Source organism: Alexandromys fortis, unplaced genomic scaffold (assembly GCF_014885135.2).
Source record: "Alexandromys fortis isolate MF-2015 unplaced genomic scaffold, M_Fortis_MF-2015_v1.1 scaffold_21, whole genome shotgun sequence".
NCBI classification, from domain to species: domain Eukaryota; kingdom Metazoa; phylum Chordata; class Mammalia; order Rodentia; family Cricetidae; genus Alexandromys; species Alexandromys fortis.
The window spans coordinates 15,075,274-15,089,891 of record NW_026067905.1 but is presented as its reverse complement, the minus strand read 5'-3'; the positions used below and the strand labels follow the sequence as shown (position 1 = coordinate 15,089,891).

The window sequence follows — 14,618 nt, the reverse complement described above, 5'->3', positions numbered from 1 at the left end:
GGGGGAGGGGGGGGGAAATGCGAGGCTGGGAGGAGGCGGAAACTTTTTTTTTCTTATTCTCAATAAAATAAAAAAAATGAAAGAAAAAAAAAACTCACAGAGGTCGGCCTGTCCCTACCTCCCATTGCTGGAATTAAAGGCATGAACTACCATGCCCTATCTGGTTTCCAACCAGTTTTTAAAGGAAAATTAGGGCTTAAAATTCAGCAGTAAATCCAAATGCATCAATAAGCATAATAAATTTAAGTACCTTAAATTTTGCCAAAGTAACACAATTGTTTAGAACAAGGTAAAAATCTAAGTCAAACTACATGTGAGGCACATGCTTAAAACAAAGGAACACATACAAAAAAGGAGAAATGTAGGCTTTAATGAAAAATAAAGATGTTGCCGTAATAGTACTATAAGACCAAAGAAAATGCAAGGTCAGGACATTGACAACAAAGAGGGACAAAGACATTGTCTTTTTCTATTATGTTCACTTGCCAAGAAAGTATAACAATTATTAACCTTAATAAATTGACAATGTGATGTGATATTTGGGTACAAATGCATATCTACGCAGAAAATAAAAATGGTAAAAATAGAAAGAGAAGGTAATAACCCAGAGCCATAGTCAAAGAGCAGAACGTACCCACCTAGACTTAAATATATCAGGTTAAAATCAGTATGAATATAGATGATTTGAATATTACTCAAGGAACAGATATAATGAAAAGCAATATGGATATTTCAAAAAATGAAGCAATGGCATCAATATAAAAACAACTACAATTTATTTTGAAATTAAAAGATATCTTTCTAGGAGCAGTGAGATGCCTCAGTAGGTAAAGGTACTTGCTATCAAGTCTGACCACCTAAGTTTGATCCCTGAGCCCCCTCATGGTTAAAGAAGAACCAAGTCCCTCAAGATGTCCTTTGACCTCCACATATGATCTGTAGAATGTGCATGCATGTGTGCATGTGCACACCCCGTACACACACATACATACATACACACACACACACAACACACTAAAGAACTGTAATTTAAGAAAAGATGTTCTTGTAGATAGTTTGGGGGTTAATGAGAAAATACAAACAGAAATGGAAAAACTACCCCTCCCAAAAGAAGGATAATAACTCCATATATCAAAACCTCCATGCTCACAAATGGCTATTCTGACTGTATAGTAGTTTATTGAGATGCACATACCTAGGGTCTGATTAATTTTGCTGTGTATTTTTTTTTGTTTACAGGTTCTTTATAAGAAATTAAAACAAAAATAACAAGAATCAACCTGGCAGAGGGGGGTCAGAGGAAAGTACTACAAGTCCCTATGATTGGGACCAGGGATGGCTAGGCAGCTTATTTCATACAGATAGGTCCATTCTCCTGAACCTTCCCAGTCCTTAAACCAGAGCGTCACTCTCCAGCAGAGTAGCTTCTAGACACAGGTGTTAAGCAAACTTATTAAGATGAAATAAAATGTAAAACTCTATCCCTTAGTTGTGATGATTGCTTTTTACTTGTTCAATGCCCACGATAGCTACAAAATTTGGAACAGTATAAATACTAGAAAATTCCATCTCTGCAGAAAATTTAATCTGACAAGAGCGACCAAGGCAGTTCTGACATGCCAGTGTCAGTAAATGTAGATAGCGAGTTGTTCTTCTTTCTTCTTCCTCCTCTTCCTCCTCCTCCTCCTTTTGTTTGTTTTTGGAGACAGGATTTCTCTTTGTAACAGCCCTGGTTGTCCTGGAACTCGCTTTGTAGACCAGGCTGGCCTTGAACTCACTTCAGAGGGCTGGGATTAGAAGTGTGCACCGCCACCGACCAGCGATACCTAGTTTTTAACTGGTTCACTCAACAGATGACTTAAATCACTCTTAGATGTCTAAACATATGAAATCCAGAGTGTTAGAAAAATAGCCTCATGTTGATAACTGTGGTCCCACCAACTCCTCAGTTTCACTGTACATGGTCAAACATTGTAGAAGTTATTTGCATCCATGCTGTCCACAGTGGCCAACACTGACCAAGAAGGTCTAATTACTTTGGTGTATTGACTTCCCATCCTACTGCAGACCAGGCCTTGTACATCGTCTCCTGGGCCTTGCGAGAACCTATTGCTACAGCCCTGGAGGTCATCAGAGGTTCCTGCCTCTGGTTACATCCTCTGGGTGCCACTCTCCCATATACAGCTGCCAGGAGGGGTTTAACTGGAGGAAGGCTTTCTTTCTCTGGTGGGAGAGTGTTCTCAAATAGAAAGACAGGACATGGGGAAATAGGGAAAGTCAAAGTCCTAACCTCAGCCGGGTGGTGGTGGTGCATGCCTTTAATCCCAGCACTCGGGATTAAAGTGCTAGAGCAAGGAGACAGGTACTAGAGGCAGGAGGATCTCTGTGAGTTCGAGGCTAGCCTGGTCTACAAGAGCTAGTTCCAGGCAGGCTTCAAAGCTACAGAGAAATCCTCTCTCAAAAGCAAACAAACAAACAAAAAAAAAAAAAAAAAAAAAAAAAACCCCAAACCAAACCAAAGTTTTAACCTAATTTGTTCTCCCCTTTCATGTATTTTAGGATTTCTTTCCTCTTCCACCAGACCAGCACCCTTGACTTAACATTAGAGCGGCAGAGCCAAGCACTAACTGAATCCCCTGCATAGATCCCATAAAACATGACACCATATTTTATCATATCTGCCCTCCAACTCCAAGAAGTGAGCAATTCCTTTGAGAGAGGCACACATTCATTTTGATCCTGTGCTTATCTTCTGAGTTGTGTGTTTGAGGCTCTCGCCTTGCCTCCTTGCTCCAGGCACTGTCTTGGGCTGCCTTTTCCAGCGTGAGTCTTTGCAATAAAAGATGCTCTCTGTGTCAAGTGAGCATGGTTAATTTAGAATTTTGTGTTTACTTGTATATGGAAGCTAGAGGACAACTTCCAAGAGCTACTTCTTGCCTTTCTCTGAGGCTTCTGTGGATGGAACTCAGGTCACTGAGTTGGCATAGCAAGTGCATCCACCCGCTGAGCCATCTCACCAGCTCCAGATAAATATTTTAGGTTAACACACAAAGTAAGGGATTTCATTATGATATTTTTATACATCGGCATCATTACACTTTGTTCTAAGTCATCCTCCTTCCTCATACATTTTATATTTTAATTAACTTTAATGTAAATAGTCACAGTCAGTGTCTGCTGAACAGCACACCTGCTGAGCACCAGCAGCTGGCCCCAGATGCTTACAATCCCTATTGCTAACGCAGCATCAGATTGCTGGAGCCATTTCCTCTCAACCTCAGTTCTCCCATTTGCAACTCAAGCAATGCATCTAGGGGGAACTGTGAGGTCACTGCGTGCTAAACTGAAATGTCTCGTTTCTCTCTGCGAAGATTGATTACACGTGTGTTTCTCAAATACACAAGGAAGTGTAGTGGCTAGTTTTATGTCAATGTGACACAAGCTAGAGTCATCAGAGATGAGGGAGCCTCAATTAAGAAAAAAATGCCTCCATAAGATTGGCTGTAGGAGCCGGGCGGTGGTGGCGCATGCCTTTAATCCCAGCACTCGGGAGGCAGAGGCAGGTGGATCTCTGTGAGTTCGTGGCCAGCCTGGTCTAGAAGAGCTAGTTCCAGGATAGGAACCAAAAGCTACGGAGAAACACTGTCTCGAAAATCCAAAAAAAAAAAAAAAAAAAAGATTGGCTGTAGGCAACTAAGTAGGACATTTTCTTAATTAGTGATTGATGCAGGGAGGCCCCAGCCTATTGCGGGTGGTTCCATCCCTGGGCTGGTGGTCCTGGATTCTTTAAGAAAGCAGGCTGAACAAGCCATGAGGCGAAAGGCAGTAAGCAATATTTCTCCAGGGCCTCTGCATCAGCTCCTGCCTCCAGATTTCTTCCCTGTTTGAGTTCCTATCCTGACTTCCTTCAATGATGAACTCTGATGTGGCAGTTCAAGTCACATAACCCCTCTCCTCTCCAAGTTGCCTGGTCACAGTGTTTCATCACAGCAACCGTAACCCTACGACAAGGATCTTGTCCAGAATTCCATCCTGAGGGCACTCCTGAAGCCATTCTTGATATCTACTACTGTATCATCCACTGATGCAGAACCCCATGCTCCAGCAGGGTAAAAGTATTAAATACATAACTAAAGAACCACTTAAGGCACGCTGGCCTGGATGCTATGAGCACTCAAGAGTTAGCAATGGTTAACTACATCTACCTGATGTCCAGGGAAATGGGTAGCTTGAACTATGGGAGTTAGCCCCACTGTTGGAGCTATCTATGGCCTTCTGTAATGGTACAACCAACCTACCATAAGGGGCTCCAGGGAAAGACTGCTCACCAGAGTTCTGCCGTTCTCCTCATTAGCAAACGCAAGCAGAAGCAGAGTGAAGGTCTCCACTACTGCCCATTAAGCCCCGACTCTTGAGATACAGAAGCAGACAGATAGGGTGGAGAGGGTTCTAGAATAGTAAACAAGACAGCCCTTATGCTTTTGTGTAAGAAAATTCTAGACTTAGAATCCTCACCCAAATGCCTCCTGTGGGTCCCTCACTAAGCCTTGGCCACACAACCTGTCTTCTTCCCACTGGAAGAAGAAACAAAATGGCTTACAAACACTGAGGGAGATGGGGATGATCATGGTGGCAACCCAAGTCACCAAAGTCAGACTAAAAGACGATTCTGAACCTTCCTTCCACTTCAGTGCCCCCTGCAAGCGCCACTTTCATGCGCATGCCGGGCAGCTAGTCTACCCTGTGTCTCTCCCCTGATAACTCTGGCCAGTGACATCTCTTCACATACATTCTAGACAGCACTTGGGACATTTTCTGGTTGCCCTCCTTTCCCTGTCTGTTTTGTTTCCGCTTCCCCCCTCCCCTCCCCGCTCAAGGTTAGCCTAGACCTCATTACATAGCTCAACTTGTCTTCAGACTTAGGACACTCTTGCTGCCTCAGCCTCTCAAGTGCTGGGATGGGATAAACACACAAGTCCCCACACCGGGCTCGCTATTCTCTAATTCTAAAGATTCATTGTTAAGGGACATTTGTAAAGTGTGTGTGTGTGTGTGTGTGTGTGTGCGCGCGTATGTGTATACACTATATTTTTAAGCTCTGTGAGGAGTGTTTCACCACAGTTAACAAACTCATTTGAAATGAATTCTGAGGAACTTTCCCTATTTTTATCACCTAATGGAGTCAGACAAATGGGGGATGCCCAGATGAACGAGGAAGGCCTGAGAGGAGTGAAGGACTTCCATGGGTTTCCTGTGGTCAGGCTTTTTTCCCTCTTAAGATAACCTTCCATGCACTCTACATCCCCAGATTTTGGAGCTGTCTGGCCGTTTTGCTAATCATTCACCATGTTTGGCTTCCTCCTCAGCTTTTGTGGGTAGTGTCTGGTTTGGGATGAGTGATTCCTATCTTCAAAGTCCTAAGATCAGAATGCTCATGTTTTAATGAACAGCACCCAGCCTTGATGTTAAGCCAGTATGCAGGCTAAATTTCACAAACGGAACATTATGTGGGCTCACTTGCTCTACCTCCGCACCGCTGTCAACCTTGAACTTCAGGTGTCCTGGCGAATGTTCTGTTCTCCTCCGTTGACTGCTGACACCCCCGTCTCCATTTCCAGGAAGTTAAGAGATAAAAGTGGTGGTCAAGAGATGGATGGCATTTGCTTGTGCCCCCACATTCATTGTGTCCCTAGACCCTACAGCCCCAAGGCCATTGCTAATGGAAAATACTGCCATTCCCCAGGTTACAATCTGTCCCAGGCAGAGGCGGGATACACTGAAGCATGTCTGTTCATGGAAAAGACTCAGTGGGATGGCAGACTTGACGACAAAGGACCAAGTTTACCCAGAGTAGTTCAGGATTTCCCAGAACAAAGGTGACTGCCAGGGAACATTCATTTCTGGTCCCCTCTGTCATCATCTTCATGGCTTCCCTTTGTACTGCTTCTGTCTTGGTACATCCTTTGGAGCTTTTTGGCTATTATGATCATAAGGCTTTCTTAATATCTTTTTTATTGGCTAAGAAAAGAAAACTTGTTGGGGTGGTAAACGATCCATTTTACTCTCTCTCCATATATATATATACACACACACATACACATATATATGCATATAAGGCCACTTAAGAATACTTACTTATATAGCTGGGCATGGTGGTGTACACCTTTAATTCTGGCACTCAGAGGGCAAAGGCAGGCAGATTTCTGCTAGCAGGAATGTGGCAGCAGGTTTGCCTACCCAGTGAGTTCTAGGCTATCCAGGACAGTTAGATCCTGCTACAATACAAAACAAAAATTACACTTTTTCTCATTTATAGAACACAGTTGTCAAAACTCTTAATTGTCTATGGTAAAGAAGCAGAATCTTATAAAAAAAAAAAGAGAAGAAAAAGAAGAAGAAGAAGAAGAAAAAGAAGAAGAAGAAGAAGAAGAAGAAGAAGAAGAAGAAGAAGAAGAAGAAGAAGAAGCAGCAATCTAGGAGAAATTGGGATTGAAATCTTGATCTTAATTTCCAGTCATTTATTTTATATTAATTCCACAGCCCTGCTACCCTAAAACTAGATTCCTACAACAAAAGACTAACACTGGTTATCATCAGCAATAATATTACAGATGTTTACTTTTAATCCCATTTTCCTTGTGTACCTGTTCAGATTTTTCTAAAAGACAGTATCGGTTTTACACTAGTTTTAGTGAGCTAACGGGCTCTAACAAAGGGGTAATTTCCTTATCAATCCCAACAAAAACTCTCATTCACATGCGTTCATAAGACTCCCTATTGTTATGGGAAACACCCGAGATAAACAATTTAAAGGAGAAAACATTTTATTTTATTTTATTTTATTGTAGATCATGTTTTCAGAGGTTTCTGCCTAAGTTTGACTTGACAGAGGCGAGGCAGAGTATGGGAATGGATGGTAGAAAAAGTTGTTCACCTCATACCTCAGGAGGAAAGGGGACTAAAAGGAAGGGACTAGAGACAAGAGAGCCACCGGAAGATTGGCCCCAGGAACCCACTTCCTTCAGTGTGGTCCCACCCTGCCCAACAATTCTATCCATATTTTAAAATCTAGCAGTGAACTAAATCATTGACTAGGTTAGAGTTCTCCTGGCCTAATTGTTACTGGAAATGTCACCACAGGGACAGTGAGATGGCACAGTGGTAAAGGCCACAGCGCCTAAGACGAATACCTGAGTTTAATCCCCAGGACCCAGAGGATAAAAAGAGGGAACTGACTCTTTCAAGCTGTCCTGTGACCTCCACATGCATGCCATGACACTCGTGTCCGCACACAGACACACGTGCACACACTCACTAACTGCTAAATATTAGAAATGTTACCGCAAACAAACTACAGATACACTTCACTCATCTCCTAAGCATCTCTCAGATCAATGTAGTTGACAATCAAGATTAACCATCACATCATATATAACCCCAAATATGAGTGCTTCTGTTCCCATCCTCAGAAACACAGAACTCACTATATTATTGTTATTAATTTGAGGCAGGGTCTCACTATGTAGTTCTGGTTTGGCTTGAACTTACTATGTCGACCAGACTGGCCTTGAAGCCACTGCTTCTGCCTCCCAAATGCTGGGAATAAACATGTGCACCACCACGCTGAGTTCAACGTTTAACTCTTAAGTAAGACGAGGCACTTGGTCTAAAGCTAAAAGAAAGGGAAGTGCCACGACTGTGAGGGAGGATTTTACCAGACAGTGATACCCATCATTTGCTCACATTCACATTCTGTTGGCAGGAACTCAGTGGTGAGAATACTTCTCACTGCAAAGGGGAGGGGATGTGGTCAATATACAAAGGGAGAAAAGAAATCCTGGGGTCTGCCAGATGGCCCACTAGAATAAGACGGCTGCTGCCACCTCTGAGTTCAATCCCTGGAACTGATGAGGTGGAAGGAGACTGTAAGTTACCCTCCGAGTCCCCACATACATCACAGTGTGTCTGAATCGCCACACACACGCTTTTTAAGTACGGGGCTAGAGAGATGGCTCAGTGGTTAAACGCACTTGCAGATTTTCTAGAGGACCCAAGTGTGGTTCCCAGTTGAGGATCTATGTCAGACGGCTCACAACCATCTGTAACTCCAGCCCCAGGGGACCCAATGCCTCTGGGTTCTATGGGCACATACACTCTGTATACACTCACAACACAGATGAACACAGAATGCCCTAGGTTAAATCAAATAGTTAAGACAAAGGCAAAGACTGCATTATCTCATTACATGTGGAATCTTTAAGAAGTTGAATTTATAGGAGCAGAGAAAAAAATGACAGTTCCCAGGAACAGTGGGGAGGGTTCAGAAACAGGGAGATATTGGTCAAGCTATAAACTTCAGTATTGTGGGATGGGTAAGTTCTAGAGTTCTAATATACAGCATATGGATTCTAGACCCTAACATTATAGCATGCATTTGAAACCGGCTGAGTGTAACTTGTGGTCTGGCCACAAACAAATGTCACTTTGTGAGATGATGGACAGGTTAATTATTTTGATGATAGTAAACATGCCATAAGGTCTCTGTACATCAAATCAATAGATTGTATGCCTTAATTTATACAAACACACATCTGTGCATGCATGGTGGTGTGTGCCTGTCACCTCAGCACTTAGGAGGGGAGGCAGTGAGTGGCATCAGTAGTCTGAGGCCCGTCTGCAACCATCTCAAGAACAAAATAAAAAGTATGAAGACTCTCAGCTTAATTGAAATCCCATGCATGCAGCTAGCAGACATCTAGTGTGCAGGGCTCTTTCTGCCATTATGTTATCAGACACATAACAATTATAGTTAAAGAGAGAATGAAGTTGAGGTGCTCTCATCAAAATATAAACAGCTGATTAGATTTACATGTCTCAAGAGATTGGTGTCTGATTTTACTAAAATATTTGCCATAGTGCTCCAAAACTGATCTCAGAAGCTGGCTTTGTGTGTTCATCTATTATCCAACTAAGAACCGCTGAAGGGCAGGTGAGAGGCTTTCCTGGTGGCCTTAAGCTTCCTGTTGCAAAAGAGCAATGAAGCCAAGCATGAGCTCAGTAGGAGCCTTACACGTGTGAGTACAAACCCAGATATTTCCGGGCTGTGGTAGTTCGCACCTACAATCCCAGTACTGGAGAGACTAAGGCAGGAAATTCATGAGTTAGAGGCTAGTCTGGGTTCATAGCAAGGCCTACACCAATCGACAAACCCACAAATATTTGCCCTCAGTATACGAGCCGGTAAGTGAGCAGGAGTGTTTAGGGATGCACACAGAGTCATGAGTTAGCCAGTTCTTCCCTAGATACTCCATATGCTCAGGCACTGCCTCGCTCCAGGAACTAGACAGGCTCAGGAGAAATCAAGCCACAAGAGAGGGGATGGGGTTGAGCAGAGGCTCCAGCAGGGCCCCAAACGCAGAGCTGATGAGAGCACACAATCCTGCAGGTGCACTTTCGGAAACATTCACGCCCCCTCCTTTGGCAGCAGTCAGTCAATTCGCTTTGCACTAGAAGGGAATGAGACAATGAGATGCCCCTCACCCAAGGTGTAGGGCTGCTGTCCAGAATTTTCCATTCTGTGGGAGAGAGAAGTGGGCTGAAGGAGACGATAAAAATAGGTAGACATTATCTCCGTGCATACAACCAAAACTCGATGGGCCAGTGAGGGAGAAGAAGGCCGAGAAGTCTGCAGTTCTGTCCTTTACTTTTTATACAAATAGATCTGTCATTTCATGGGGAATGGAAAGTTTGGTGGCCATTTCTATCCAGGGTTATATCTTTTCTTGTATGGACTGTATCAGGCAACAGTGGTCTTCAAGGCCATGATGGCTAATGACTCTCCCACGTATCAAAAGAGCACTTCCAAGGTGTGGAAAATAGCCTTTGGGGGCTGGCTGAAGATAGTGACCGGCTCCCTCTTAACATTTTATGTGGTCTTCTGTCTTGATGATGGGATGGAGCTGATCAACAAAGAGACGCCTCCAAGGTTTATGTACCCTCAAGAGTGGCAGCACCTCACCATGTTCATCCTCCTCACCCTCGACGGTTGTGTAGACGTCATGAGCAAGAACGTGCTGCGGCAGAAGTATGTGGCCTTAGAAAGAGGTTCCATGGCCCTGGGCATCTACGTGCTGCTGCTGCTGCTGGTGTCGCATGTTCAGGTCTCATCCAGGGTAGAGCTGTACGTCCACTCCCTCCTCATCCTGGTGGTGTTCCTGTTGATGCTGGTGTTGACAGCAGAGCTGTGGGCTGCTGGGTCCTTTCGCCTTCAGCTGATCAAGAACTTTCTCTTTCTGATGATGGGCTCGTGGCTGATGAACACAGCCTTCATTCTGTTTAGACCAGTCTCTGGCTACCCATGGAAGGATGAAGACGTCATGTTTGCCACCACCTTCTTCTGCTGGCATGTAATGATCAATGCCTTATGCTTGTTGGGAGTCTATGGTTTATCTTCATCTTGGTACCATTGTTACAGTCCCAGCTTGAGGCTGATGGGTTCCAAGGAAGCACTGTATCACGAGAGTTCTTCAGGAACTTTCTACAGGCTGCTGCAGGATGCAGAGCAGCAGGACAAGGATGACCAAGCTCTTCTCCCTTCAAAGAGCTCTCCCACTGACAGGGCCTAGAATATACACACCACCCCATCTTTCTCCTGTGGGCTCTCGAGTACTTGTAATGCATCCCTTCTTCCTCAGCGAAGGTAATGGCCCTGGAGGATGGTAGTTAGTCCCAACTATAAAGCCTGTCATTGACTCTGTACTGTTGAGGAGGGAAAAGGATAACCTGGAAAAGTGGCATAGTTTAGATTATGCTGGTCAGGAGAAGAGGGAAGACAAAGTGGACTAAGAGGGCTGAGAAGAGTGGGCCACAAGAACTACCCACAGTGGGAAGGCATGGGCAGGGAACCTCTGAAGGAGGGGCAGAGTTCAGTAAGGATGCTACCGTGAAAACGCTTCTCTAAGTGTTAGAATAAAGACTTCCCACAAATGGAAAAAGCAGTGTGGGTGCCCCTGCTGACAACTAAAGTGGTTCTGTGTGGAAACTGCATAACATATATAGAAAATTCACTACTCCATTTGGATGGAATTAGAAGAATCCCGTGTATGTGGAATTTAATGTGTGTGGGTTAGCGTTGTTTCAAATACAAATAAAATAAGAATTAATACTTTCATATCTCACTTTTTTTAAAGTTTACATGAACCAAATTTTCATGAACCCCTACCATAGTTCTTATTTTTTACCCCCTACTCCAGGCAAACGTACTGAATGTATTGAAAAGGGTCCAAAAGGCAGTTGGAGGGGCATAAAAGAAGGCAATCAGGATGTATAACTATGATCAAAACACATTACATACAGGTATATAACAGCCAAAGAATAAATATATTTTAAAGATAAATTGTATGAGTTTGGCAAATATATGTAACGGTACTATATATATATACATCAATATATATATAATCATATATATATAATCACAAAAATGATTTTAAAAACTTTATTTAAACCTCCTGCGGTCAGAGCTGGGTGTGGTAACACATGTTTGCAATTATAATACTTGGGACACAGAGCAGAAAGCTTGCAAGTTGAGGACAGCCTGGATTACATGGCGAGTGGGACCCTATGCTATATAATGTGATCCTGTCTCGCAATGAAAAGATAAGAGGGGCCCTGTGAAGAAGTGTTTTCACCGTACACAGCAGGCAAAACGATTTTCAGAAAATGTGTGTGTGTGTGTTCAAATATTAACAATAAGAAGGGCAATCTAGGTAGCTGTGTCACAGGAACAATAACCTTCAATGCTCCTTCTGTTATGGGGATGGGGAAAATCAACCCAGGACTCTGTGCACCTTAGGTTCATGTTGGGACAGTTTGGAGTCCTGGCCTCCAGTTGCTCTTCCCTGCTAGAGATCTTTACTTTCCTTCTGTAAAGATTTGAGTTACTGAAAGCTGTGTCAAAGTTGTTTACCAGCTCTGCTTCACGAGCACGTGTTGCCTTGGCCTTGAGGATCAGAGGATAAGGTTTTCACCTGTTGGCCCGCCTGACTGTGTTGGGTATATAAGCCTCCAGTGTGCTATTGAAGAAAGGGCTTCTTACCAGTGACTAGAGGTCCGTGTCTCTGTCCCTCTGTGTGTCTTTGCTTCAATCTCCAGCCCCTTGCCTGAAGCTCGCGAACTGTATGGTAGCGCATAGAGCACAGTCGTGCGTGGGGCGCTGCAGGTTCTCAAACACTCCACCATGAAGGTACACGCCCAGCTCTTCCCATTACTTTTCTGAAGTTTTTTTTTTATTTTAAGAATACTGATGTGTATCTGTATGGGGTTATGTACACATGAGTTCAGAAGCCCATGGCTGACATGGATCCTGAGAGACAAACTTGGATCTTCTGTAAGATCAGAACAAGGCATTAGCCACTAAGTCTTCTCTCCCAGCTACCCTCATCCCCATTACTTTTAATCTTGTTGTTGTTGTTGTTGTTAGGATCTCACTAAATTGCCTAGCTTGGCCTTGCCCTTACCCTACAGGGCTTGTCTTGTGATTTTTCTGCCTCAGTCTCTGGAGCAACTGATAACACAGGCCTGGCTAAAAATAATTTTAACTTAATTTATTTGGGGAAAAACAGATTCTAATAAACTGAGATCTCTTTTTCCCTATCATATTGTCAAAATACCAAAGAAAATATATTTATCATGGGAGAGGATGTAGGGGGAGGGACTCATACAGTGTAGGTAGCAAAGGAAAGTGGTCCACGTTTTGTGAAGTCGGTGTGCCAGCAGGTCAAAATGTTAGGCACAAATATCTTTTGAGCAAACAATTTCATTTCCTTACCAGTTCCACACTGTCAGGTCCCTTTTCCAATGCTATGGTTTGACTATGATCTATCTGCCAAGGATCGTGTATTTAAGTGACTCTATTTTGGGAGTTGGGAAATTTTTAAGGCAGTGGAGCCTCAGTGCAGAAAGTAGAAAAGTGTGGCGTGCTTCTGAAGGTTATATCTGACCTTTGGCTCCTGTCTGACTGTCTGCTTTATGGCCATCATGATGTGAATAGCCTTCTTTGACTGTGTGTTCCCACCACCACAATGTTCTGTCCATGTGCATGAGGGCCAAGCAACCATGGACCGAAGCCTCTAATACCAAAATAAAAGCTGTCCTCCTTCAAGCTGTTCTGTCAGGTATTTGGACAGAGAAACAGAAAGGAATGCATTGACAGAATTTTATTTTTAATAAAATAAAATTATTTTTAGCTAGAGTAGAGACATATGACCAACTCACTTATACAATCTACTGAAGACTTCAAATGAGGAAACTGAATCGGCGTGGAATTTCCATTCTGCCACACAAGAAGCAGCAAAGATGGCAGCCTTCAGAGGTTCTCTCTCATCAAGGTGGCTTGTCCATTGTGCATACTGGTCCATGGGGCCGGCCAAGGAGTCATCTTAAGTGCATTCAATAGTGAGGTGCTAGACATGGGTCTTTCGAACTTAACCTGGAACCCTTATCAGCCCTCCCAATGACGCTGTTAACCTGTTTAATAAACTCCTTTTCTTTTACAGTAGCCAGGATAGATTCTTGTTGTCTGTAGCTAATAACCTTAACATACCTACTCCAGAAATACACGAACACACCAAGGCATGCAGCAGAATGGTCACCAAAACAGTTTCCCTAGGAAAGTTTAAATGATATCTGTCCACCAACTTTCTCTTGAAAGAAGAGAATCCAGGTATGATGGCACACACTTTTAATCCTAGCCTTGACTACATTGTGAGGTCAAGGGAAGCCTAGGCTAGCTGAGAGCCATCTCAAAAGGCAAATAAGTGACATACAAAAAATATCCAGGTTTCTTGCCATGGTGTAGCATGAATGACCTCTAGTCCAGTCTACAGTAGAGTCCTCACGCCCGTATGTAATCCATGAGTGCTTCATATTCCTATTTGTACTCTTTGCTTCTCAGCTCCCACTAGAATTGCCCATTAAGTCGAGCTAAATGTGTTCTGAGATTATCTAGCCTTTATCTTTAAAATTTTCCAAATCCTTTTTTTTTTTTCACCACTATACTAACGAGGATTCCAAATCCTTTTTTAAAAACAATTCTAAAGCTTCATTCCACATTGTAAGGCAGTCACAGAAAAGCCCCCACTTCATCCCCATGGCCTGGAGCATAACTCCTATAAGTAGTTACTAGTCAAAGGACTCTGGATTAGTGAGAGATTCCTTGGCTCAAAGTTTGTCACTGGGAGTTTGGGAGGCACAATCCCTGTTTATGTCCCTGCTTCCCAGTAATAATAGCACCTTGTGGGAGGACTGAGAATCTTTGGTGGGCAGAGGAATATAGTTCCATCATGAAGTTTAAAGTTTAGGGTTCCCAAGCTGAAGAATTAAGACTCCTATAAAGGTCCCTGGCCTCTGAATTGGTGCTGGGGCTGGCGGTCATGGATCAGGACTGGTAGCATAAATCAGTAACAAATCTATGTTGGCAGTTTAGGGGACTAGATCTGGCTGGTTCAAAAGACATGCCAAACCCGATAGAAAAGAATGCTGCAGTGTTGCCATGGTAACAGGAGTAGGCTTTGCTATGTTGGGGTTGTGCTGTTGATCCATATTCCTGTTACTAACACCAT

At 43.4% G+C, this 14,618-nt stretch overlaps 1 protein-coding gene across 1 annotated transcript; it reads left to right on the top strand.

The window, feature by feature from the left end:
* The first annotated feature begins 9,731 nt into the window (after positions 1-9,731).
* Positions 9,732-10,625, top strand: LOC126497372 (transmembrane epididymal protein 1A-like). Its single transcript, XM_050135364.1, has one exon. It carries the CDS (start codon positions 9,732-9,734, stop codon positions 10,623-10,625), a length of 894 nt encoding a protein of 297 aa, XP_049991321.1.
* Positions 10,626-14,618: the final 3,993 nt, after the last annotated feature.

Coding starts and splice junctions, on each gene's coding strand:
- LOC126497372 (XM_050135364.1), top strand. CDS start 9,732: ATGGGGAATGGAAAGTTTGGTGGCCATTTCTATCCAGGGTTATATCTT.